The 26,735-nt window shown below is 31.5% G+C and overlaps 2 protein-coding genes across 11 annotated transcripts; both read right to left on the reverse strand.

The window, feature by feature from the left end:
• Positions 1–7,592: 7,592 nt before the first annotated feature.
• On the reverse strand, positions 7,593–13,137 carry LOC107002960 (protein CNGC15b). 2 transcript variants are annotated; one of them, XM_015201183.2, is made up of 8 exons: positions 12,924–13,137; positions 11,877–12,050; positions 10,918–11,470; positions 10,626–10,838; positions 9,897–10,189; positions 9,318–9,429; positions 8,917–9,153; positions 7,593–8,399 (listed from the first exon to the last, which is right to left on the reverse strand). In XM_015201183.2, the coding sequence occupies exons 2-8, from the start codon at positions 11,903–11,905 to the stop codon at positions 7,713–7,715; spliced, it is 2,124 nt and encodes a 707-aa protein (XP_015056669.1). In that variant the 5' UTR covers positions 11,906–12,050; positions 12,924–13,137; the 3' UTR covers positions 7,593–7,712. The 2 variants fall into 2 exon arrangements, with proteins under 2 accessions (XP_015056669.1, XP_015056668.1); XM_015201182.2 differs by lacking the exon at positions 12,924–13,137 and having other exon boundaries at positions 11,877–12,757.
• A 6,286-nt stretch (positions 13,138–19,423) lies between these two features.
• LOC107005050 (receptor-like serine/threonine-protein kinase NCRK) lies at positions 19,424–26,407 on the reverse strand. 9 transcript variants are annotated; one of them, XM_015203532.2, is made up of 11 exons: positions 26,184–26,407; positions 23,288–23,330; positions 23,059–23,130; positions 22,853–22,963; positions 22,477–22,587; positions 21,970–22,239; positions 21,600–21,841; positions 21,193–21,489; positions 20,821–21,057; positions 20,414–20,641; positions 19,424–19,970 (listed from the first exon to the last, which is right to left on the reverse strand). In XM_015203532.2, the coding sequence occupies exons 3-11, from the start codon at positions 23,126–23,128 to the stop codon at positions 19,674–19,676; spliced, it is 1,863 nt and encodes a 620-aa protein (XP_015059018.1). In that variant the 5' UTR covers positions 23,129–23,130; positions 23,288–23,330; positions 26,184–26,407; the 3' UTR covers positions 19,424–19,673. The 9 variants fall into 9 exon arrangements, with proteins under 9 accessions (XP_015059018.1, XP_015059012.1, XP_027768944.1 ...); XM_015203526.2 differs by having other exon boundaries at positions 23,059–23,145; XM_027913143.1 differs by lacking the exon at positions 26,184–26,407 and adding an exon at positions 24,799–24,936.
• Positions 26,408–26,735: the final 328 nt, after the last annotated feature.

Consider the following 26,735-nt stretch of genomic DNA (forward strand, 5'->3'; position numbering starts at 1 on the left):
ATTAAAAGAATATTAATAATATTATTAAACACTTTTTTTAAAAAGAAATATTATTACTTTTTCTAACAAAGACTTGCTAATTTTAAGTCAATTTAATCATAGTATAATGTATACATTTTATATAAGAGGAAATTAAGCGAATAAGTAAATATATATATAATAGTAAATTAGTTAACAATTAGTTTGAATTAATCACCATTTGCCACTAATTTCTAGGGAAAATTACGCGGTCGAGTTTGAGTTGTATAAACGTGTAGTTTTAAAGGATTTGTATAAATATATAATTTGTATAACTGTTTAAAGGTTAGATGTTTGTGTTTGTATAAATTCATTATTTCGAGTTTTAGCATATTTGTATAGTTCTGAAATTTGTATAACAATTGTTACTACTCCGTTTATACAACAACGAAAGGAAAGAGTTCATTTATACAAACACTTATTCCACAGAAACTACAATTATCAATCGATTCAATCAATAAAAAGTAATTTATATAAATCAATTGATACTAACCAGTTATAATTAAGCGGGTGAAAATTCTATTAGACGTCGGGCTAAAATCGTTAAGATCTCTCTAAAATTGCCATAACTGGATTGAAGAACTTGAGCCCAATACTGCTAGAGCTAAAAAGTGCAGCCCAACACTGAAAATCAAAGAGTGATACTGGTGTTTCTGGCCCATAATCCATTTCTAACAAAATAAGATTTTATAGAGAACTTACGTAAAGTCGTAAATCTCATTAGTTTAGAAGCTAATTACTTAGATACTTTTAAATCTTACTAGATTTTAGTGTGCTCAGATACGTCTACATGTATCTCAGATACCTGAGGTCAAAAAATTAGGTATAATTTGTTCTAGACACATTGTATCCCAGTGGATTCGCATATATTCGGATACATAACAAATTTCACTTGCCTCACTCACTTCTCTCCCATACGCTCACCACTCTCCTATGTATCTAATATCTCAGATACATGCGAATCGCACTACATACATTTAGATACATGTCTAGTGTGCATATATATCTGAGATACATAACGAATCTCGCTCTCTTCCCTCCCCGTCTCACTCGCCTCTCACCCTATTTTAGTGCATTTCGTAAACAAAAATACATGTATCTAAATATATTTTCTTCAGTATATGGTCAAAAACTCTTAATCAGTGATAGAAAAAGCTTATCAACAAAACACTTGCAATATTAAGGACCCAAAACAAAAAGATACAACTAGATATTATTTAAGTGATTATAATAAAAATAAAAATAACCACTATATTATTACTCTCATGAATAATACAATGAAATAATTAATTCATGAATATTCATTATAATTATTTTCCTTCAATTTTTTTTTTGTGTGGACACAAACACATACATGATTAAGACAAGCAGGCAACAACCCTGTACCACAAGTGTTGACACAATCTGAAGCTTGATTACATGATTTGTTTTTTGCTTGCACCATTAAATCTGAAATATTATAGAAAAAAATAATTAATTTTGTGATTTTACTGTTACGATCGATAAAATTTAGGTAGCGATGATATATATATAAGAAAATAAAAGAAGGTGAATTAGAGTGAGAATTAATACCTGATGAAATAAGAAATAAAGCAAAAACAAAAAGCATCTTTGAGAATTGTTTCTCCATTTTTTGTTTTTTGATATTTGATAATAGCTCTAATTAGTTTATAATATCAAGAATATATATATATAGTGGCATAAAATTGGATGTTGATTGATAGAATCTATTATTTGTGAAGTGAACTATTATATTGATTTTGGTAAGTAAATAGAAGTAAAAGGAAATAAATTTATTTTTTAATGTTTTATGGAATATTAACTATTGATTTGGTAAGAAAATGGATATTAAAGGAAAAATATTAACTTTTGAATGATTTATGAACTATTGATTTGGTAAGTAAATGGATGTAAAAGGAAAAATATTAATATTGCAATGTTTTATGGAAAATGGATATAGATGGAAATTTTTTAATTTTCCAATGATTTATGGAATATGATTATATGAACTATTTATTTTGTAAGAAAATGAATGTAAAAGGAATAATTTTTTCAATGATTTATGGAATATGATTATATGTACTATTGATTTGGTAAGAAGATGGATATAAAAGGAAAAATATTGATTTTTTTAATGATTTATGGAATATGATTATGTGAACTACATTGATTTGGTAAGCAAATAGATGTAAAAGAAAAAAAAGATATATATTTTTTTAGTGTTTTATGGAATATTGTTTCATTTGTTTTTATTAGGTAAACATGTTTGATTTTAAACAAATGTATTCATAGGTCAATTATTGGTTAAAATAAAAAAATTAAATTAATTTAATTAATTTTAAAATCATTAAAATCAAACCAATTTAAATTAATTTAATCAATTTTAAAATCATCAAAATCAAACCAAATTATATATACTATACTTTTATCGATTTGGTTGTTATCAGTTTGATTTGATTATTGGATTAATCAATTATTAACGATACATAAAAATAAAAGAAATAATTTATTCAAAACAAGAAATTAAAAAGAGTGACATCAATCCATTCAAAAAGAAATATAGTTAGAACAACTAACATTACTAAACTTTTGATCACTTAATTTACTATGAATAAAACTTCAAAATTTAATATTTTGGTCTAAAAAAAAGAGATAGTGACATTTTTAGTCCTACAAAAAATTGTCATAGACACTTTTTGTCACGACCCAAAACCGAGCCGCGACTGGCACCCACACTTACCCTCCTATGTGAGCGAACCAACCAATCTAAACCCTAACATTTCAATTTAATATCAACAGAAAGTAATGCGGAAGACTTAAACTCATTAGTAAAAACCAATTCAATAACTTCTAAAATTCAACATCTATTATTCCCCAAAATCTGGAAGTCATCACCACAAGAACATCTATGATCAAATTACTAAACTAAGAGTATTCTAAGAAGCTAAAATAAACAAAAGCTAGTCCATGCCGGAACTTCAAGGCATCAAGACATGAGGAAGAAGATCCAGTCCAAGCTAGAAGCATTAGCTCACCCTGAAATCCGGTGTAATGAAGACTGGCTAGAGTTGCGGTTGAGTTGAAGACGACGGTACGTTTGCTGCACTCCACAAATAACAAAGAAAAACAAATACAAGTAGGGGTCAGTACAAAACACAGGTACTGAGTAGGTATCATCGGCCAACTCAAAATAGAAAACAGTATATATCAGATAATATCATAAATCAACTACAATACTCAACGTGTAGCAACAACAAGTTCTATAATCATTAATAAGCACCGCCAAGTTCACACATGAGGACTCAAGCCTCAATACCATACTCATTTGGGAATTAGGTTCATTAGATTGAGTATATTAACATCTTTCAAGATTCATTATCTTTATTCCTCTTGTGTCGGTACGTGACACTCCGCTCCCCTACTACTATGTGTCGGTACGTGACACTCCGATCCCCTAATTCTACGTGTCGGTTCGTGACATCCGATCCCCTAATTCTACGTGTCGGTTCGTGACACCCGATCCCCTAATTCTACGTGTCGGTTCGTGACACCCGATCCCCTAATTCTACGTGTCGGTTCGTGACACCCGGTCCCCCTAATACTACGTGTCGGTTCGTGACACCCGCTCCACTAATCTCATTCTATTAATTCATCAATCCTTCTTTATACCAAGGCATCATCAACCCCATTACTTTAGTTCATCAAGCCTTCTTTTATACTAAGGCATCATCAATCTCATTAACAAAGTAGATTAGGGTTTTTCAAGATTTGGGATTCAATAGCTTCATCATGCTTATTTTATCACAATTATATACAAAATCACATCATGCATGCACACAATTAAGCATATAGAAGGGTTTACAATACTACCCAATACATATCATTCGCTATTAAGAGTTTACTACGAATAGCATAAACCATAACCTACCTCCACCGAAGATTCGTGATCAAGCAAGCAAATTCCCCAAAGCTTTGTTTTTCCCTCTTCGTTCGTCTCTCTCTCTATCAATCGATCCTCTCTCTCTCTTTGTTCTTTTTATTTTTCTTATTCAAACCCTCTTTCTTTTACCCTAATTAGCATATAATTAAGTATAAAGATGGCAATAATATCCCACTAATTAACTCAAGGTTACCTCTTTTAACCCCCAAGTAATTAGACTTATTAACATTAACCCACTAACTTTATAATTAAAGCAGGAATAGTCCAAAACGCCCCTTAAATACCTAACAGAAATCCGACCCAGCCTGGGATTACGCAGCCTGTGACGGCCCGTCGCGCCTGCGACGGTCCGTCCTGCTGCTCCGTCACAGAGTTCAGAGACTCAATTCCACTAAAGGGTCTGTGACGGTCCGTCGTGCCCACGACGGTCCGTCCTGCCATTCCGTCACGAAGTTCAGAGAGTCGATTTCAGTACCCAAATTTCAGAATTCTAAGTGTTTTGGAACGAGACCCCCTCGACGGTCCGTCGTGCCCATGACGGTCCGTCGTGGGATCCGTCGTCTCAGCCAATTTTTCCAGAAATAAAATCTGCTGCTCAAAACGACTAAACAGGTCGTTACACTTTTATACGTGAAACCAATAATATAAATGTTCTCCACATTAAGCATTTTTGCATTCATAGGTAAATTATTAAATTTTGAAGAAAACATAAATAAGATCTTTAAAATTGTTTATAAAAATAATATTATATATAATAATAATAATAATAAATAAATAAATAATATATATTTATCTTATTTATCGGTTCGGTTCTGTTCGATTAATTCTTCAACTTTTTTGGAACAAAATCATAATCAAACCAAATTATTGGTTAATAGAAAATGATTAAACGATCCTAGCCTATTACCGAATTGTCAACTACACGCCTATACTCCATGAGAGTCTTATTACCCATGAACTACTTTAAAATGGAATAAAAAATCAAACTATAGCTAAATACCGTAATTAAATTTATCATAGTGATTATTTACAAATTCTCTCTTATATCGATAATGGCTATAAATAGTTATAATTAAGCATATAAAAATTCTTTTAGACGTCCGGCTAAAATCGTTAAGAAATACTGCTATAGCTAAATGTGTAGCCCAACACTAAAGATCCAAAAGTGAGTGATTTTCTCAAGCCCATAACCCAATTTTAACAAAATAAGACTTTTTTATGCGTCACTTTATGTTACGTATCAGTATAATCAATTTTTAGATGAGTTATATCGAGCCATCGAGTTAACAAATGAATGGTCCATTAACTCATTCAAACTCGAGCGAATTGAGTGGGTTTTATTTTCATCGACTAATTCTATTGCCCCTCCACACAAAATAGGAAACACTTATCAAGAAATCAAAACACATGAAATATTAAGGACCCAAACAAAGTGCTACAAATTGATATTATTATAATAAAAATCAAAAATAACCACTATATTATTACTCTCAATAATACTACAATGAAATAATTAAATTTATGAAGATTCATGATTATTTTCATTCATCATAGTTCTTGCAAATTTGTTTGGTGCATTAACACAAACACATACATGGTCAAGACATGTAGGTAACAACTTTGGACCACAAAAGCTAATACAATCTGAAGCTTGAGTACATGGTTTGTCTGCTGCTTGCACCATTAAATCTGCGGAAAAAAAATAATTTTATGACTTTACTGTTATCGACAGATGAAATTTAACGACTATATATAAGAAAATATAAAAAAAGATGAGTTAAAAAGAGTAAGAATTCATACTTGATGAAATTAAAAATAAAGCAAAAACAAAAAGCATATTTGAGAATTGTCTCTCCATTTTTTATTTTTTATTTTTGATATTTGACAATAGTAACATTAATTTAGTTGTTATCAAGAATATATATAGTGGAAAAAAATTGGATGTATAGATTAATTGAATCTATGAAGTCAACTATTGGTTTGGTAAGAAATGGATTTAAAAGGGAAAAAAAAAATTCAATGATTTATGGAATGTGAAGAATTAATTTTTTAAGAAAATGAACATAAAAGGAAAAATATTATTTTTTTTCAATGATTTATGGAATATGATTAAATGAACTGTGGATATAAAAGGAAAAAGATTAATTTTTTTTTAGTGTTTTATGGAATATGGTTTCATTTTTTATTTTTTTTTAGAATGAACATGTTTGATTTTAAAATGCATATAGGTCCTTAATAAGCAACATGATAATTCACTAGTGTAAGATTTTTGAAATTTAAATTAGTTAGGTGCATCATATCCTAACAAATAGGGGTGAAAAAATGAAAATTTAATTCGATCAATATGTTTAAGTATGGATAAATTATTAACCCGTTTATTTATTAATTTAACTTACTACAACCCACTAAAAATATTTGAAACTGAATCATAGAAATTTTGTCCAATTTTTATTTTAAAAAATTTTGATATGTTATATATAACTACAATAAAGAAAAAATAATTTTATTAGGTACTAAAATATTTTAAAAGAATAGTTAAAACTTAGAAAAAGTTGAGTTAAATTGATTCTTGACCTGTTTTATTACCTATTATCTGACCTATTTTGACCCGATCCATTTTGCCCCAAACAAATTTAGAATGAATTAGTTTTTAATCTTTTATCATCTGATCCATTATAATCCGCTCAAATTTAATTTAATCAACTAGTACTAAATTATCGTTACCTCCTAAAATTTGCCGACTTCAATTTCACGACACTTGTAATTTAACATTTAACCCTATATCTTAATAGGAAAAACTACATAATTCGACATATATATTTTACTTTTGTATATATTATTATTTATAGTTTCAAAATATTACAAATTTGTCACCTATATTGAAAAAGATATACTTAAATATATGTATTTTTTCTATCAGATATAGTAAAATAGGGAAGAAAGCGAGCGAAATGGAAAGAGACGAGAGCGACATGGGAAAATTCGTTATGTATCCAAATACATGTGAATCAGACTAAATACAATAAATATAATTAAATTCATTGTAACAATATCTATCCATTTCTTTTTTCTAGATAATGCTAATTGTAACACTGCAATTTAAAAATATATTTTAATGTAACTATCAAGAATATAAAGTGACAAAAAAAAATATAGTGACATAAAATTGAATGTACATTGATACAAATCTATGAGAAGTGGATTATTGGTTTCCTAATAATATAAAAGAAATGTAAAAGAGGAAATAATAATAAATATTCATTAATTCATGGAATATGATTTTCATTAGTTTTATTACATGGTCAAACAGTATTTGAATATCAAATAGTACTATGAAGATAGTCGTAGGCAGTAAAGTTTTATTGATAAACAGAAAAAAACTTATAACATTTTTTACCTACGCGATAAATCTCATAAATATAATTAGAAAAATCTTTCTACTTAAAATTTGAATTATTAAATATGTGCTTTGGAGTTGTATGATCTATTTTCTTAGTTCACTAATTCTTTAATTTTATATATGGATATTAAGTCCAATAAAATTTAAATAACTTCAGAGTTCTTTTTTTTTTAACACTTTTTTTCCCTCTGGCCTGTTACTATAATTTACACAGAAGCAATAAGAGTTTTCTACTTTTAACTGAAGTTTAAACATTAAACAATTACTATTATGAAAATGCCAATGTACATAGTATAACACCTCTCACATTTGTATACATGTGTATATTCATATGATATATTTGTTCTTTTTAAGTTACTCTTCATCAACTGAGAAATCAGGTTCTGCAGGCTTCTGTAGTGAGCTAACTGCATTGGAATCCGAACTCGAATGTTTGTGATGACCTCTTCTACTTGTTGTCAATCTTGCTGCAAAGCCTGAGCCTGGAGCTGATGCATTTTTATCCAATTGTCCGTTTACGGACTCAGTTTCATCCATAAGATTCTCCAGAGCTTTAAGCTCAGCTATACCCTTTCGTTTTTTATGTCTACGCCATGCTGCTTGGATGAAACATGCAGCCCAAGTACGCCACTGGTGTGAGTAGAATCTGAACTTGTGTCTTAGTTGTTTGCTATGTAGCCTTCGGAATTGTGCTGCAACAAACTTTAAGTCCTCTGCTACTAGCGCGAAAGACTCTACTTCAGATACTGCTTTTACTGTCCTAGTGGAGGATGGAAGGATCACACCTGGACGTGGGTCGAGTGCCCATGTTAACAGTTCCTCACCACAGAAGTCACCTGGACCAATACGGCAAGAATTGAAGAAACCAGTACGACCACCATTCGTGGTGTAAGAATCAAGATTTCCTCGAATTATGAAGAGCATCTCGTTGACAGGATCACCCTCGCGTACAAGACAAGTGCCTTGTGTGCATAATGCGGGTTTGAGCCTCTCACATATTGCATCCAGCATCCTTTCATCCATTTGATCAAACAGAGGAACCTATCAAAGTTTGAACGATGGTTAGTCAGATAGGTATTGTACTAACATTGACATAAACAGACACTCAAACTTGGCCTCAGCTGGCAAGGTAAGCCGTCCAACTTTTAGAGTGCACATCTAGACAGATACCTCAACTTGGTCTCAACCGACAACTAAACACTCCAACTCTCCCCCGCTGTGTCTCGTGGACGCTAGACGCTAACGTGATACATAAATTTTAGGTGTATAGAAGATCATTTTGTAAGTTGGTGTGTTCAACTGACACAATGGAGTCAAGTTGAGGTGTCTAGATGTGCTTACGTGCCGGATGAGTCCGAGTTTGAGTGTCTGTTATGTACTATGCCGAAATGACTCTATTTTTCCTTCTCACGCTACTTTCTAGTCTATTATAGCATGAATCATGTCTAGTTACCTCGACTATTTTCTAGTATTGCTTCGAGCACTCCGAGAACAAATTCTTTTAACTTAACATGCATACCAATACTATACTATAAGATGAAACAACTGTAGAACTCACCCTTCGTACTAAATCATAGCACAAATGGCGCTTGATATCTCTACGGAGATCTAAAGGAAGTCCTTTCAGAAGAGCTTCCTCATCCACTCCTCTTGTAGCCACCCATTTGTATTGATCATACTTCCGTACAGACTGCCTTAGTTCTTGAGGTAACTGCCTATGATGCATCCATTGTTCTGTATCAGTTCTCCTGATTCTCCATTCCTCTAATCTGACAGTTGTTGATTGGAGATACGTCTGCCAATAAAGTGTGTGAGTATATATGTATTACCAACAAACAAATTGAAGTCGCGTTACAACCCTAAAGGCTTTGAAAAATGTCTCAAATGTGACAATATTTTCATGTTCGGTGGTGGACAACAAGCCTAAAATGCAGTTAAAGGGTAGATGAGCGGACTTACTTGCATATTTCCAATCAGCAATGCAAACAGAACTAGGCCGAGAGTTGCAATTATGATGGCAAAACCAATTTCTCCAATGTAAGTGCTTGTCGCGAGATTTTGGCCCAGAGAACTGTGTAGCAGACAACATAAGACTGAAGTCAAGATTCAACAACATGTCTAGTATAACCCCACGAATGATGTCTGGAAGTAGGTGTACGCAGACCTTACATTTCCATACCTTTAGGGGCAGAGAGGTTGTTTCCGATAGACAGTAAAGTCAAGATTCATTTATTTGTTAAAAAAGTTCTAACGATAAAACTGGAGCCAAAATCTCCTATATATAATCATCAGTTATCCACCAGTACAAGGAATAGTGGCTCATACAAATAATAGACTATGTCAAACTGTATAGGCAAATTTACATTTCTTATTTTCTCGAACATAAAAGCCTTATCATGTAAGGACTGCAGATATATGCTTTCTTCTAAAAACAAAGCCATTTTTGATGGAATGCAAGTCCCAAAACCACAATCACATACAGTAATAGACGAATTTCAAATTCTGTTTCACTTCCCTAAACATTTTAAAGTACCTTACCTTAGGTTCTTCAAGCCCCACCATAGGCAGTAGAAGTATTTGTTGAAAAACGAAGCAGTTGTAACATTAGCTGTCACAGCATCACTGTAAATGCCAAAAGGGTAATCACTAGTATTAGGAGCACATTGCTTTGTAATATTGCTAGACTGGAACCAGGCACTTCTTTGTGGTTCATTGACCCTCCGACAATCAAAATATCCAAAATCACAAGATCGCTCCTCAAAACTGCAGGCGTGTCTCCAACAAGCTTCTTGCCTCTCAATTGATAGAAGGTACCAGCAAGCTCCTCCTACCTGAATTCGCAAATAAGAAAATATCATTGACTTGTATACCACAAAATATTATCACTACTTGTAACTACAAGTGGCTTATAAGAAAAAGCTTGAATAAAAAATGTATAAATTTTGTAGAATGAACTAGGACTTTACTCAGTCTAAAACAGCTCAAATAGTCCCATATTTTAGATTTGAACCCCCCCTCTCGACATTCCAGTTCTTTTGAGATATCATTTACTCAAAATGAAGTTTGTTTACAGCAAAATCCATTTTTAGAACTTGAACTTTGAGCTTCTTTAATGACTGACAATAGAGTTACACTCGTTTTAAGTTTCTTTTTCTTCCTCGAGATCTGCTTGCTCTTTTCTAAGCAAATTACTCAATAGTGTAACTTTAATGCTACGTGATACACAATCAAAGTAAATTCTCAAAATTGCTATTCAAATCCACTTACATGGCTGGCTAACATGTAAAGCATCAAATTGTAAGCAGCTCCAGCCCATGCTGTTTCAGTGACAACACCAGTAGTCTTTACTATTTGTGATGAGAGCGGAAATATGAGGTAAAATCTGGGAAGGTACTGAAAAATGATAATGAATCGAAGGACATTCTTCGTATTTGCCATCGTTGAGCCACTTAAATTAGGGATAATGCCCCAAATTAATACCTGAAACACAATAAATTCATCAATATTTTCAACTTTAGTCCACTAAGAAATGTAATTACGCGAATTTCAGTTGACAAACCTGTGGTAAAGGCAGGGCAGCAATGAGATCAATCCAGAAACCTTTTTTATAGTATCTTTGAGCTATTTTTGAAGAATCTATAACAAGCTCTCCTCTCCCAAATACTCGAGAAGATGGAGCAACATAAGCAGTTCTAAACCGAATATATATCTGAATCATATAAAATACATCAGCTATTGATCTAATAACTGTAAGGGCAATTTCAAGATTAGTTCCTATATCTATGCAGACTTCATCTTGGACCACCGGCAAGTAAAAGAATAAAGGGTCCACGAATAAACCAATTAAACAAGCTACTAAGAGAATCTTGTTCCATCTACGAACTGTAGGTCCACGAGGATCAAGTATCTTTTTCTTCACTCTTTCATAATCTTCTGAGAAAACCCGCGATAATACTTTAGCCTTCAAGGATTTTCCAGTCCTGTCAGGTTCCATTTCACTCATTCTACTAGCTGGCTCAGGTAATCGCGATCCATCAATACTGTACTTAACTTTAATCACATTATCTCCATTCATCGCTGCATATTTTGATGATTCAAGATCATCTTGGAATCTGAAACAAGAAATTAACCTTATAACATAATCGATGATGATCAACAACAACAAGAAGCCCAGTATAATCCCACAAGTGGGGTCCGGGAAGGGTAAACTGTATGCAAATCTTATAAAACAACAACAAGATAATCCAAATATCAACAAACAATGAAAACGAGGCGATAGCAACAAACAGAACAACAACAAGATAATCAGATATCAAGGCGAAACAATAAGTAGTCATAGAAAATTATCTAAAATTAAGGGAAAGAAACGAATAATACTAAACTCAGGGAATCAAATGACAATGTCATAACAGATTCTCTATACAAAAAGATAAGCATAACCGCTAGCAAATGAAAGATCAAACAGAACAAGAATCCTATACTAAATAACATAATGGAATATGTCAAAAATGGACTAACCTTACAGATCTTGAATTACCATAAGCCATTGCCACCGACTTAAAAACCCGTCCCAATAACAGGACTTCAGTTAATCAACAGCATACAAGCGAAGCAACACAACGCTAACTCAAGAGTTTGAACACACTATGCTCAACCTTGAAGTCTCAAGAGCTTCATATATAGGTTTTTAATCTGTGGAACATAACAAAAAAGAGAAGGTCTGTGACTATCACGGACGAATAACAAGAAAATGATTCAGGATGAATTATAAGCCAAACAATACAAAGAGAACTAGCTGTTCTATTTTCTCTTTTAGTAGAAATCATGTGAAGAACTCAAAAAGTTGAATACATACACACATTACATATAAAGTAGCTAAGACTCTACAATTAATACTCCTAACTTCTACAAGTCTAAAATATAGACTAAAAATTCAAGTCAAACTTGTGACCAAGTCTTCAAATCTCATTGTCAAGTTATATAGTCTATCAAAAACTCCACATCTTTCAGAGAGAAAAAAATACATCTTTGATTTCTCAGTCCATTGGTGGAAGAAACAGTCAACACCTAGAACCAACCTTAAATACATTAAATTTGTATTATAACAAACAATAACCAAAGAATGCATCAACCCTTTAGAGTATATACTATAACAAAACAAAAAAAAATTAGTCATACATTCTATAGTGAACAGATATGGATAGAAAACAAATTATACTACTAGACAAAAAGGGGTTGCTCGGATAGTAGACACCTCCACTTGCACCACCTCCAACCATGAAACTATAAGTTCGAGTCACTAACCGAGCAAAAAGATACTAGTACCCTTTAATAAAACAACTAACCATCAAACTTTGAGGAACAAAATCAAATCTTTTTATTTTCTTTTCAACAATCCTTTTTTTTTTTTTTGGTTTGTTGATTTCTGTTTGTTTCTTTATAAATTTCAGAGAAAAATCAGAAACCCAATACACTAACTTGTTTTTTTATAAATAACCATAATCTTTGTTTGAACAAAAATACATACAACATCAATACAAAGCTTTAAAAAAATAAAAATCAAACCTTTTATTTTCTTTTCAAGAACCCCCCTTTTTTTTTTTTGCTAAATTTCAGAGAAAAATTAGAAATCCAACACACTAAGTTAAATCAAGAAAAGTAAAGACACACACTTTTTTTATAAATAGACAATATTCCCCCTTCTCCCCTTTTCTATTTGTAGCAACCCCAGTTGCAGAAATTTGGGAGAGAAGGATTTTCAGTTACAAAAAATTGGAATATATATATATATATATATATATATATTTCACACAATTACAATCTTGTCTTTTTCTTGCTGATACTGTACTACACTTACTAAAAATCAAAATAATATATATATATATGCAGATATCCATGCTAGAAAAAAGTTCACAACTGGCATAACTGTGGATTTTTTTGTTTTTGTTTTTGGATTTTTTGATTTTCTAAAAATACAAGGAGTTGACTAAAATGGATAGTGTCATGTGGCAGTGTAAACATATGCCACTATTTTTTCATTTTAAATTTTAATAGAAAAATTCGTGCTTGACGTAAAGAGATTATTAATATCACGTGAAAGAATTTTAATATGGGTTGTTTGAATGATTGTTATCTATTGTATTGTTAGTTTAATACAATGTTTGTTTTGATTGTTAGTTAAATTTTAGTGTAGTATATTATTTTAAATTTGTTGATAGGTAATGACGAAAATATCTATGTTATGTACCGATTGATTTGATGTGATTGTATCATTATCTTAATATTTTCTTATAATTTTTATTTAGTAATTATAATTCACTTTTTATAGTACATTTTCGTAATAGCTTTATCGCGTATGTTACTTTTCTTTTAGGTATGTTTTTTACTATGAATGTGTCACATTATGTGACGAGGGAGAAGGATATTATCTATCCAAACTATGTATTCTTTAAAATAATATTTTAAAGAATACGATACATTTGCAATATAATAACACATCATGAAACAATATATAACAATTATCCAAACATAGTGTTAAAGAATAACTAGTTATTGTTATTGTTGACTACTGAATTGTTATAAAATTATGTGTATTCGAAAGTTTGTAAGAATAACATGTAATCGCAAATATTATCTATAAAAGGGACATAGAGATTTGCATTTATTAATGTGGAAATTTAGAATATTCTGATATTTTGTTTATGAACAATAATTTACTCATTTGATAATTAAAGTTCGAACAACTTTTTAATAGTTTTCACAAATTGTGGCTCTTTTATGTCCATGATAAAAGGCACAATTTAAGAAATTAAAATTACAAGTAAAAATTAAAATAAACTTCAAATCATGTCTAAACGGATTGTGTTTGACACTGAATATAAATTGGAGTTGTTTTTTACTTCATGTAATTTAGAGGGGCGAAAGTGAAAAACATCTTTTTATTGTATTCCAAATTTTTGAAAATTTGAAATTCAACTTCAAATTAAATCCCAAAATTTTATGATCAAACATATTTTTTGAAGTTTAACTTTGAAAAAAAAATAGAACATATTTCATAATCAAACGCTTTTTAAATATCTAATACTTTGTCTACCAAAGTAAAAGTATAAAAAAAACTATTAAATATTATTCGTTACTACAATTCAAGCTACGAATCTGTTCCATACAAAGAAAAATATACTCTAGAAAATATTTTCAAAAAATGATATTTCAATATTCATTGCTCTCTAAAACCTTTTTTTTTTAAAAAAATAAAAATAAGATGGACTAATTTCTGAAGTAATTGTTTTATTTTTCTTAAAATATTTTTTTCTCCTAATTTAATTTGTTTTGACCTTTCATGAAATTGTACGGACAATTGGGGCTTGTACTTTTTTGAAAATGTAGTCTAGAAAAAACATTATGTTCCTTAATTAGCAACAAATGGAATCTAAACCCCCACTATTTTTGGTTAGTCAATTAAATTTTAATCTTTTTTACTCCCAAATTGGATTAAGAAAGAAACTTTTAAAATTGTTTACCTAAGAGTGAAGTTAGATTAGTGGATCACTAATCCGAGTTGTCTTGCAGTAGTGAGATAATTTTATTCTTAATCGGAGGTTTTGGATTCAAGCTTTTAGTATAAAGAAGATCATTTATTGAAGGTGACGAACTCTGTAATGCACGATTCAAATTTAATCAGGACTCCCATATGGGCTCTAGTGAAAAACTTAAAAATATAAATAATATTTAGTGGATCATCATGAGTTGAGATTAAATTGATTTAAAATTAAAATTTTATCTGGATTTGTAATTTGACGGCTAAATACTTTCAAATATTTTATTAGTTGTTGATATTTTATGTCTGTAAAATAATATTTATCATCACGATCCAAGTTTTGAATATGTATTGTTCGCTTTAGGCCAATAAGTTTCACATATTTGTTCCGTTTGCTACACCATTATTATGCATAAAAGCATGCACATCATGTGAACTTGTGTTATATCTTATGAAAGTTACACTTTTTTTTTCTCATTTCAACGTAAATTCGCCTAAAGTATCATTCCGCTCTCTCCTTTTTCAGAAGTTCGCTTTTTTTCGACTCACGTGTTGTTAGTTTTGGCCCAACAAATCTCGTAGATTTAATGCATGTATTTTGTGAACTTGTGAAGATTTTCATTTTCCTTCACATTCCGATATGAAAATTATTCAAGTGATCATATGCACCTTTTCTTCAAAAAATTTCTAGTCCTTTTTTGTGATCGCCATCTATTTTGACGATCAAGTTTATAATATATTATGCTTTAAAGTGTTTATCCACAAAATTCTCCAAAATTATTATGAAATTAATAATCCAACATGCAAAAATCATTAATTGAAGAATAATTAAAGAAAACAGGAAAGAATTAGAATTGATTCACTATAAAAGAAGATTATATTCTTCACTATTTTTTTCTACTTTATCATGATTCATCAAACACATTGTGTTATTATTAGAAAGAATTTTATATTTTTTTTTAAAAATGAATTTTCAACTTTAATTGAGTACCAATAACATTAGTAGATAAATTAGTGTTTATATTCACCACCTTTATGCTTAAAATTTTGACTAATTAGTGCTAACAACAATAGTTGCATTATTCCCCTTGTCCATCAATTGCATGAAGGAGACCGCATGCGCGCGGCAAATGAAAACATAATGCGCCTCGAGACAGTGCGTTCAAGGATTTCTCTCTCACCATCAAACACCAACTTCTAGAAGAATGAAAACTCCACTACTAATATAACTTATACTACATGCTCGATAAAATTCAGTATAAACTAAATTTCTGAACTCATAAAATTTTAATTGTAAATCTATATATTTTACACGTTTTTTAAGCGTAAACTAAAAAATAAATATAATTTATTTTTTTTAATATAGAGGAAAAGCATATATCCAACTGGATAGTTTGACAATAGGGTGTTAAAGGGAGTTCAATCATTGTCATAAATTAATTTTTTCTTAGGTCACAATTGTCAAAGGGATGTTTAGGTAAGATTGAAGTTTGTTAAATATTAGCTAAGAATGAGTAGAATTGAATTATAACTATGACTTTTGGAAAATTCACATGTGACTCGTACAATCTATCGTTGAATAATCAGGATGAAGCTAGAAGTCTATATATAAATTCGATTTAATTTAGTAATTTTTATTTGACTAATTTATTGATATTAAAAAGAATTACTGAATATATTTAAATGTTAAATTTAGAACACGACTGTTAATATTTTGAAGTATCGTTCTAAAATTCAGAATCATAAAATTGAAATACTATATTCCCAACATGGACAACCTTTCCATCCATACCTAAACACTTGTCAAAGCATATGTTTCCAAGACATTATTTATCATACTTTCACATACACATGTTTGATTTTATGTGTGTATATAATACACATATAATCTTCATAATTAATAATTAAAAGAGGATATAATATGTGGAGCCATACATGTATTAATCTATATATTATAAATTATATAATAAAAGATGGAGACAGATTAGTCAGCATGTATGGCACATAATTAAATAAATCACTAGCTTAGTTATATTTGTTTGATGTCTTAATAATAATTAGATTTGCTTTTACACTTCCTAATATTATTATTGCACACTTTAATTATGATAATAAGGCTTTCGATAGCATTTTATTTCGTTCTTATCGCTTTTACTTTTATTTTTATTTTTTACTGCCTTGAAGATGCTTTACTTGAATCGAGAAGATCTACTGAAAACTATCTCTCCGTTTTTATGAAGTAAAGATAAGATATATCTGTTAAACTTATATACTTATTATCACCCTTCTCGAATCCTATTAATTATTAGTAGTAGTACGAAGTTTTACTTTATTATATCGGCGTTTGACCATATAATTTGAAGCTCAAATTTTAATTTAAAAAAATGTAAGTTTTTATATTATATGTCTATTATTTTCTTATTACTTAAGAAAGTAATCACCTATTAATTATGTAGGGTTATCTTAGCTAGCAATTCAATGCACAAACACTACTTAATGAAATATATGCTTATTTAAAGCACTATAGTTAATGCAATTTTTTTTTTTACAAATAAATAAAATGTAGCTTCAATGAAGTGTTTTTGTATAATTCATTGAAGAAACAAGAATGTATATGTTATAGCCTTGAATAAAAGTGATGGCCAACAATCAATTCCTAGGAGACCATGACTATCTATCTTAGCTAGATCAAGGTCCACATCAAGTCAATTGGTTTTATAATTTTTTAACAAAATTTATTTGTAATTATTGGGTAATGTCAACATCTTATCCTATAACAAGACTCACAAGGGGCTTGGGTGGTTCGAGTCGTAGACAGGATCGAGCATGACACCTACTTAGTGGGATTAGCTGATAAAATGAAACTGTGTTGTTACTATTTTTAATCATAACTTTTGATATGAACATAAGCGTTTGATTCTAGCATTGAGTTCGATTTTCAAGAGCAACATACTGCGTAGAGCAATTATGTTGGGTGACACCAATATATTGTCTGTGGCAAGGCCAACGAGAGGCTTAGGATGACGCGAGTCAGAGTCATTATGAAATAAGATGATATTTTCTTGGTGAATTTAGTTAAGAAGTAAAGTTACACCGTTATTACTAGCTATAATTTTTGACATGATCAATTAATAAACACTTGAACCTAAGTAATGCGTTATGGTTGGTACCCCACTCGATTTCGGTGTTTTTAAAAAAAATCATACGAATTCAAATGATATATTATATAAATTGAAACAGAAGGAGTATATAATTATATGACGGTGGGAGGGTTTTTTTGTAAATTCACAAAGTTAGAACTGCCGGCAGAGAAATTAATGTAAGGTGTTGGGTTGGGCCCCCGACATTGACAGCGAGATCTCGTGCCCAAAGCCCAGCTATATTATATGGCCCACTTGAAAATGTAGATGTTGGGAGTGGGCCCATTTGACGTTAGCTTAATAAAAAAAAAAAACTTTATAATAAACAATTTCATAAAATAAAATTAAATAAAAAGAAGAATTCTAATCTTGTTTTTTCTCTAGTGGAAAAAAGATCAAAAATTGTACTTATGTACTATTTTGTTGTACTTTAAAAATAATTTGTGTTATTGTTTTTTTTTTGAGTCGGGTCTATTGAAAATTGATTGTTTATTTAACTGATAAGGGTAAGATCTGTATATACTGTGTTTTTTCAAGATCAAATTTTGTATTCAGACCTTGTTTTTTTTCCCCTCAAGTGAAAAAGAACTAAAAAAAATTGTTACTACAAGTTGTTTCTCGTATTTTGATTATCTATTATTTTGTTGTAGCTATTGTTTAGAAAAATTTGTTAAACTTTCACTTTGATTTATTATTTTTGTGTTGACGACTTTGAACTGTTTTTTCTTTAGTTGAAATAACTTCTCTACCTCTATGATAGAGACAAGGTTTACGTGTATTCTATTATTTACAAATCTCATTTTGTGAGGCTATACGAAATATATTATTATTGTTGGAAAAGACCAAAAAACATGAAATTTTGAATTCAAACCTTATTTGCAGGACAGTTGTTGTGTGGGTCATGCTTTTAACTCGCAAAAATTTCAACCCGCACCATTGCCCCACATGGCAATATTTTCTATTTCTACTTGCCACGTGAAGCATAGTAATTTTTTTATTTCTTTTTGAGAAAATACACAAGTACCCCCTAGACTATGACCGAAATCTCAAAGACACACCTTAACTAAACTAAGGTCTATTACCCCTCTATAATTATCTTTTTTTTGTAATTTTATACACCTTTTGTCTTACGTGGTACATTCCGTGACTCTACACAATTGAGGCGCGTGATAGATATTTGAATTTCACGTAGCCAAAAAGGTGCACAAAATTGCAAAAAAAATAAGTTTAGGGGTAGTAGGACCTTAGTTTAGTTAAGGTGTGTCTCTGAGATTTCAGTCATAGTCTAAAGGTACTCGCGCATTTCCCTTTTCTTTTTCTTAAAATATATACTCTTAGTTTGTATTGTATGATATTTATCATACTTAGACTTGCTGAGAAAAATAGAATACAACTAAAAAGAGCAAGCTCGGTGCATAAAGCATCACGTCTTAGCAGAATTCAAAAAAGGGTCGCACCCCAAAAAGTGTGATGTATACAGACTAACCTGGGATCATTTACAAAAGAAAGATGACTATCGTAAACTTGTTTACATCAATTCAAAAAAATGCCCTTTTGCGCGTAATCATTTAACCAAACTTTGTAATTCTCTAATACATGAACAATACACTTGTTCATGTGTACTGTTTTCTGGTGATCTCACACTCTCACAGTTGGCATATGAAATTTCTCAAATCGCGGTTCAGTTAAATCAACTGATTCATCATCATGTACACTCCAACTTTTGGAATTTGAACTCTGGAGTAGCAGATTTTCGACATATGCAGCTGGAATAACGTCTTCTTTTGGATCATTAGATACTCTACAATGAATGAATGCACAATTTGGCAACAAACAGTGAGCTGCGCGATTCTCTGATGTGATTTGCTTGATCTCCTCGGCTTCAACAAAGCCCGAACTTTCTCCATTACTCTTGTTGTCATAACTGAATGAGCCCTGCATAATGTGCAAACAGTGTAGCAGGTTTATCAGCATGGGATCTACTTGTTATGTTTCTGCATAATGTTTCGTATTAGATTACAACAAAAACTGGACTTGAAATGTCATTCCAGGGGACAATAATGTCCTCGAGGGCTAGTGGCATACTGTTTGAAACTCGGAAGATAGTAAGCCTTCCCCTTTATCTAAGACAGGTTCCGAACCTAACATTTCAGCTAGATGAAGTTTCTTCTAAACCGAAATGTATATGTACATTGGCAAATAAGCATATCTAGTCTTTTTACAGGTTTTAGAAATCTAGGTTGTAGTCGTATAGAATAGTTGGTAATGTTTATCTGTTTTGTGAAATCGATAGATGACAGATGAATTGAACAACTATTCAAACATAAAATGGCAAGTAAAAAGCATGTCAATGGAAAACCAAAGTTTAGCTTGTATACCTTGAAGTCATCTCTCGAGAAGTGTTTCCGATTAGATGTTTCTGGTGCAATAGTTGACAATATTTGAACAACCTCACTCATAGTTGGCCGAGAATCGGGGTCCAGTAGAAGACACTCCTTAGCCAAGTAAGCCATGACCTGCAATTCTTCCTCTTCAAATTCTCCATTCAGATTTGGATCAGGCAATTCTGAGACCACACGTTTACTGTCTAGTAGACGAGGCGTGGCCTGCATTTAGATGAAAAATAGTAAAATCACCATGATCTTTTTCGTGAGAGAGAACGGAGGTTTTGCGAAGGAGTTTGATAACGTAAATGCAATGTTCCTCCTCTTCCTAGAAAAAGTAAGTAGAAATGCTATGCGATAAATGAAGAAAGGAGAGAAAACATGTTATTAACTTTCCGTACCCATATCACGAGGCTCTCTTCTGCTTTGTTGGCTGACTTATGGATTGGTTGTCGTCCAGTTATCAGTTCAAGTAGCACAACTCCAAAGCTAAAAACATCCGATTTCAGAGAAGCTCTTCCGATAATTGCATATTCAGGTGCAAAATAGCCAAATGTCCCCTGCATCCGCGCAGGAGAGCTGGAACAGCTAGGAATACCATCATTTTGGAGGTGCTTTGCCATACCAAGATCAGTAATCTGAACACATTATGTTCAAGTAGTCAGCCAAAGTGCAATACTATACGAAGAAAGTAATAATGGAAAATGAGACGATTTACAACTTGTAGGTATTAACTCTGGCAATCATACAAAGACAGTAAGTTTTTAACTTACCTTAGCTCTATAGTTATCATCCAGTAGGACGTTAGTAGATTTAACATCGCGGTGTAAGATTCTTGGTGCAGCTGCTTCATGAAGATACTCCAAGCCACGCGCAGCTCCAAAAGCAACTGCAACCCGTGTGCTCCAATCCAGATGTCTCCCAGAAGCCCCATCCAGACAATCTCTCAGGTTGCCATTTTCCATGAATTCGAAAACAAGCAACCTCTCTGCATGTTTACCGTGATGCTCGGAGCAGTAGCCAAGCAACGGAACCACATGACGATGATGAAGTCTTGAAATGAGTTCAATCTAGGAAATTAAAAAAATAAATTTAAATAACCTTCTCATTATGTATTCACATGTGTTAAGGCTCCCAAACATGTTTAACTCATAATGTGTATGATCATGATAGGCATTACCTCCGTCAAGAAAGCAAAGTCACCGTCCTGCCCTGCCTGAGTTTTAATTCGTTTAATTGCCAGAGTTTTTCCATCTTTGAAATAACCACGGTAGACGCGGCTGCTTCCTCCCACCCCAATCAAATTGGAATCAGAGAACTTATTAGTTGCACTCTCTAAGTCAGCATATGAAAATTGAATAATCGTTCCATAAAACACTTCTGGTTTTCTTTTGAAAAGATTGGATGCTTTGGGAACACAACCTACACGATAACACAATTCGTGACATCATGAAACTCATACTACATAGTGAAATCACTCTTAAGAATCGAAAGAGCAAGTCCCTTGAAAACTAATAATAAGAACAAAGTCATATAAATATATAAAGAACCTGTAATACAATTGGAGGAACCCGTGTATCCTCCATGTTCTCCAATTGAAGTTGCTTGGCTTAGTATTAAGTTGGTAGCACTGTTGCAACTTGTATCTTTGTCGGACGAAAATAGAGATCGTTGAATAGAATATTTATCCCTTCTATAGGCATAGCACAACATCGAAGCAACGAAACCAAGAGTTATGACCGCCGCACATAGTAAGAGAATGACCAAAATAACTTTGCTGGATATCTTCTTCTTTGCAGACTGCATTTCAAGTTGAGTTCCTATCAGAACCAAAGACGTAATTAATCAACTGTCGGAACCTGTTAGCTAACCTAAATCCAATGGACGTTTTTAAACAGTTTCACAATCAAGGAAAACGAATAAGCAAAAAGTAGTGTGTAGAGAACATAGAAGTAAAGTAGATAACTAGTTTGCAGTTTTTATAGCAACAAACGGTTGATGCAATGAATAACTCATTTGATTGACGTGTATCAGCGATCAGACATGAAGAAAATTACCATAACGACAATCACAGGCTGTAAAACAGCTGCTGTGATTATGATCGGCAGCCACTTTAGGAAATCCATCAGCTGCACATATACATATCCATTTGTTCTTGCTTGATTCGTCTGCAAAAATACATAGAACGAAATTAGTGCGGAGTGAACTTTTCTACATTGTATGGTCCTCATATGACAAGATCAACATGTAACAAGGAAAGAGTCATCTCAAGTTTTCAAAAAGAAACAATTCCGTCCATGTCAGTTCATGAAAATGACATCACGTGAAACTTTTACTTGCTTCGAATAAGTACTAGCAGTTCAAACACCTACAGCAACTGTTACACAGTACTGCAGCAAATGGCTTTCTAAAACAAGAAAAAGAAAATCATACCAATAGTGCAATCACAGGATGATGAACAGTTTTCGGGAACAGAAAAACTTGGGTTGGCTAGACAGCTGCAGGTCCAATTACTTGTTACTGATGCATTATGCACTTGTTCGTCTGATAAAGAGACAGACGATGTTACAATTTACTGCATGTACAAAGGAATTTACATGGAAGTAGGCGTCCGTAATGCTCTCAACAACAATACTCACCGCCAACAATTTGCTGTATCCACACCAAGCTAATGATGAAAGCAATTTCAGCTTCCTTTCGACCCCTCATTTCTTGTTGTCAAATCACTGAATTGAATTAAAAATGAAGACTCGAGAGCAGATTCTACTAAGTAACTTGAACGAACTCGGTATAAATCCTCGAAAACATTGTAAAAGCTTTTGGTAACAATACAAATATTTCAAAATAATGTATAAAGAGATATCTTACCAAAGAGTAGTTCATTCACGAAATCTTCATCTCAAGAACCATTCTGCAAGAAGGCAATGCCAAATTATTACATTGTATAACATCGTAAATCCAACGAAAATTATCATAAGGTCATCCATAAATCATTAATCTGGTACAAAGAGAAAAGACAAAGACAACAGCCTGGAAACAATTTTCAGATTCTTGCCCTCTCAGTTTGAATAGAAAGGTTATCCTATTAGTCTAACATGATGATCAAACTCGAAAGCTGGAATTTTAATAAACATAAATAATCGAGCTGGAAGAGTGTGAGTAATAATCTGTAGTACACGATAGTTAAGACTTAATAGACAGTAGGCCAACAAATGTAAGTAGGTTTGAACTTCTCTGGATGTACATTATCATCAATGATATCCGGGTAGTTAGTTAGTCTCCTGATAGAAAGTGATGCTCAACTAACAGTTGTAAATGCAAAGATCGAAGAATTGAGATGACATAGTGTTCGTAACATTTGGAAGGAAAGAAACAATTCCACACGCATAAGCCTAGACAATATCAATCAAGCATCTATTTGAAGGCAACAATCAGCACATGTATATATATCCTACCATTTCTTGAATTGTACGAGCCACATGCTCCTCTCGTATCAACTAAGTCAAATTTTTGTGATCAAACGCGGAAATAGTAAAATATTGAGCGCAAGAAAATCTTATCCTCACTACTTAACTATGCTTATTCCACCATACAAGATAGACCTATCAAAGATTAAGAACAAAAAGGCCAAAAATAGTAAATTGACAACACACACCTAAGAAAAAGACATTTGATTTTCTAACACTATCCATCAAGAAGAAAAAAAAACACACATTTTTCAAGAAAAAAAATACTCACTTTTAAAGATAATAGGTCCGTTAGATAGAAAAATATTCAATTACAAAGTTGAAACCAAACTCCATGAGAGCAACCCAATTTTCAAATCAGAAAAAGACTTGTCAACAATTATTAAAGCAGTATACACTAACCAGTAACAAATACATAGTCAAAATACAGTAAAAAACTAATCATTGGTAGGTACTCCTTACACAGAGTCAAAATTTTCACTAAAACCGTTCAAAATATGAAAAAATAAACACAGGTTCAACATCTAATATATCTACACATAAAAACTTTTTTAACCATATATAAACTGTACAATTTTCGATTCAGTAACAAAACACATCAAGTAATCAAATAAGTTCATCTGTTACACATACACATAAAATAAACAACCTTTTTAACCATAGTATAATTTTCAAACTCAATGACGTAACACATCAAGAAACCAAATGGGGTTCATCATCTACCGTATATATACATACATTAAAAGAAAAAGAACAACTTTTTAAACCATAATACAATTTTCGACTCAGTGACAAAACACATCAAGAGATCAAATGGGGTTTATCATCTACCGTATACGTATATAAAAAAAAGTTATTCTTTTAATCATATATAAACAATATAATTTTCCGTAGAAACAGTAAAGCGTTTACCAACGGTTAGAAAAGACTTTGCTTCCAAGACATTTTTGATAGAATCTAAAAAGCTGTTGTGGCCTGGTGGCCTGCAACATCAACTACAAGTAGCTAAGCAGAGTTTGTTTTTTTCTTGTATCACTAACTCCATTTTTGTGGACTTTCTTGAAAATGATGTTTCTATAAAAAAAATTAAAAAAATTAAAAAGACGTGCATATAGTATATGATATGATATTAACAATTTTTTTTTAAATTTAAAAGGAGACCCACAAAATTAGTGTCGGCTGTCGAGTAAAGATTAATAAAGTAGAAATTAACAAAAAGGGACATTAAATATATTTGATGCTTTTCTTGTATAATTTATCAATATTTTGATTCTCAGAAGAGGGAAAAATTACAAATTTTCAAAAAATATTCCTTTTTTTCTTTTTGGTATTTTGTGCTGATTTGGCTTTGAATTTGTTCGTATACTAAATTTAATCGAATAAAATTTAGAAGGAATATGCTCTTTAACAACAACATATTCGGTATAAATTTCATTAGATATATAATTTACTTAATCAAATAAAATTTAGAAGAATTGAGCATGCTTTTGCTTTCTAACAACAATAATAACACATACTGTATAATTATACGAGATTTATTATTTACTTAATCAAATAAAGTTAAAAAAAAAGCATATTTATGCGCTTTAACCACAATAACAACATATCAAGCGTAATTTACACATGTTTTACTTAATCAAATAAAATTAAGAAAGAAATGAGTATATATATATATATGTGCTCTATAACAACAATAATAACATATTCAGCTATATACTTAATCAAACAAAAGTAACAAGAAATAAACATACATACACTATTTAACAGCAACAATAGTAATAACATACTCGATGTAATTACATCCGACGAGATTTATGCTTTTTAATAACAACCTACTCAGCGTATTTCCAAAAGATTTGCTCCTTAACAATAATAACAATATACTCAGCGTAATTCTACGAGATTTACGGTCAATAAACGTGAATATTGGCTCCCACAGAAAATGAAGAATTGAATATTTTCAACAACAAAATAATTATTTTACCTCTGAATTTTCATACAAAAACACAGTTCACGTAATATGTCAAATTAGCATTTAATTAGAGTAATTTTGTGCTATTATTTTCAATATAGGACCACAATATGAACAATCCAATTACTTTATTTTTCAAGTACTCATTAAAAATAATTGTACCATTAATTTAATAATATCCAATTATCCATCATTATTAAATCTAAACACCAATAATAATACAAAAAATCAAAATCGTTATTATTATTTCTTTTTTTTTTATATGCCGACACTGAAAATTAATTTAAATCACAAAAAAAAAAATTCAAGTTCGTCGACGGCGTACCTATTTAAATCCTCCGGCAACGGCGACGGCGATTTTGAACTGTTCGTTTGTTTGTTTTTTCGTACTTCTCCGTCGCGATGTGAATCGGAGAAATTGCCGGCAATGCCACGTGTACAAGTGAAAATAAAACAACGAGAATTTAGCTGATGAGAATTTCACGTAACTCACCGGAGAATCTGCCGGGAAAAAAATTAAAAATTCCGATGCCGAGAAGAAGAAAAAAAATGGCAGTGCACCGAGCATTAGTAGAGTATTAGTAAAAGCTTTGCAGAGCTGCACGGATTTCGAGGTAGCCACGTGTATGCTGGTGGGGCCCAGGGAGCCATGTGGAAATTTGAATTTCCCAATATGTCAGAGCCCTAAAAAATAAATTGAAACTGTGGTAGCAGTTGCCACGTGGCATTATAGTTGACTAGTAAAAAAAATATTTGGTTTAATAATATTGATTAAAAATAGATAAATTATATTTGGCATTATAGTTGCAAGTACATTTTTTTTAATTATAAAAGTAGATAAATTATTTTCGATAGATAAATTAGTATAAGTGAAGCA

The sequence above is a fragment of the Solanum pennellii genome, chromosome 11 (assembly GCF_001406875.1).
Source record: "Solanum pennellii chromosome 11, SPENNV200".
Taxonomy (NCBI): Eukaryota; Viridiplantae; Streptophyta; class Magnoliopsida; order Solanales; family Solanaceae; genus Solanum; species Solanum pennellii.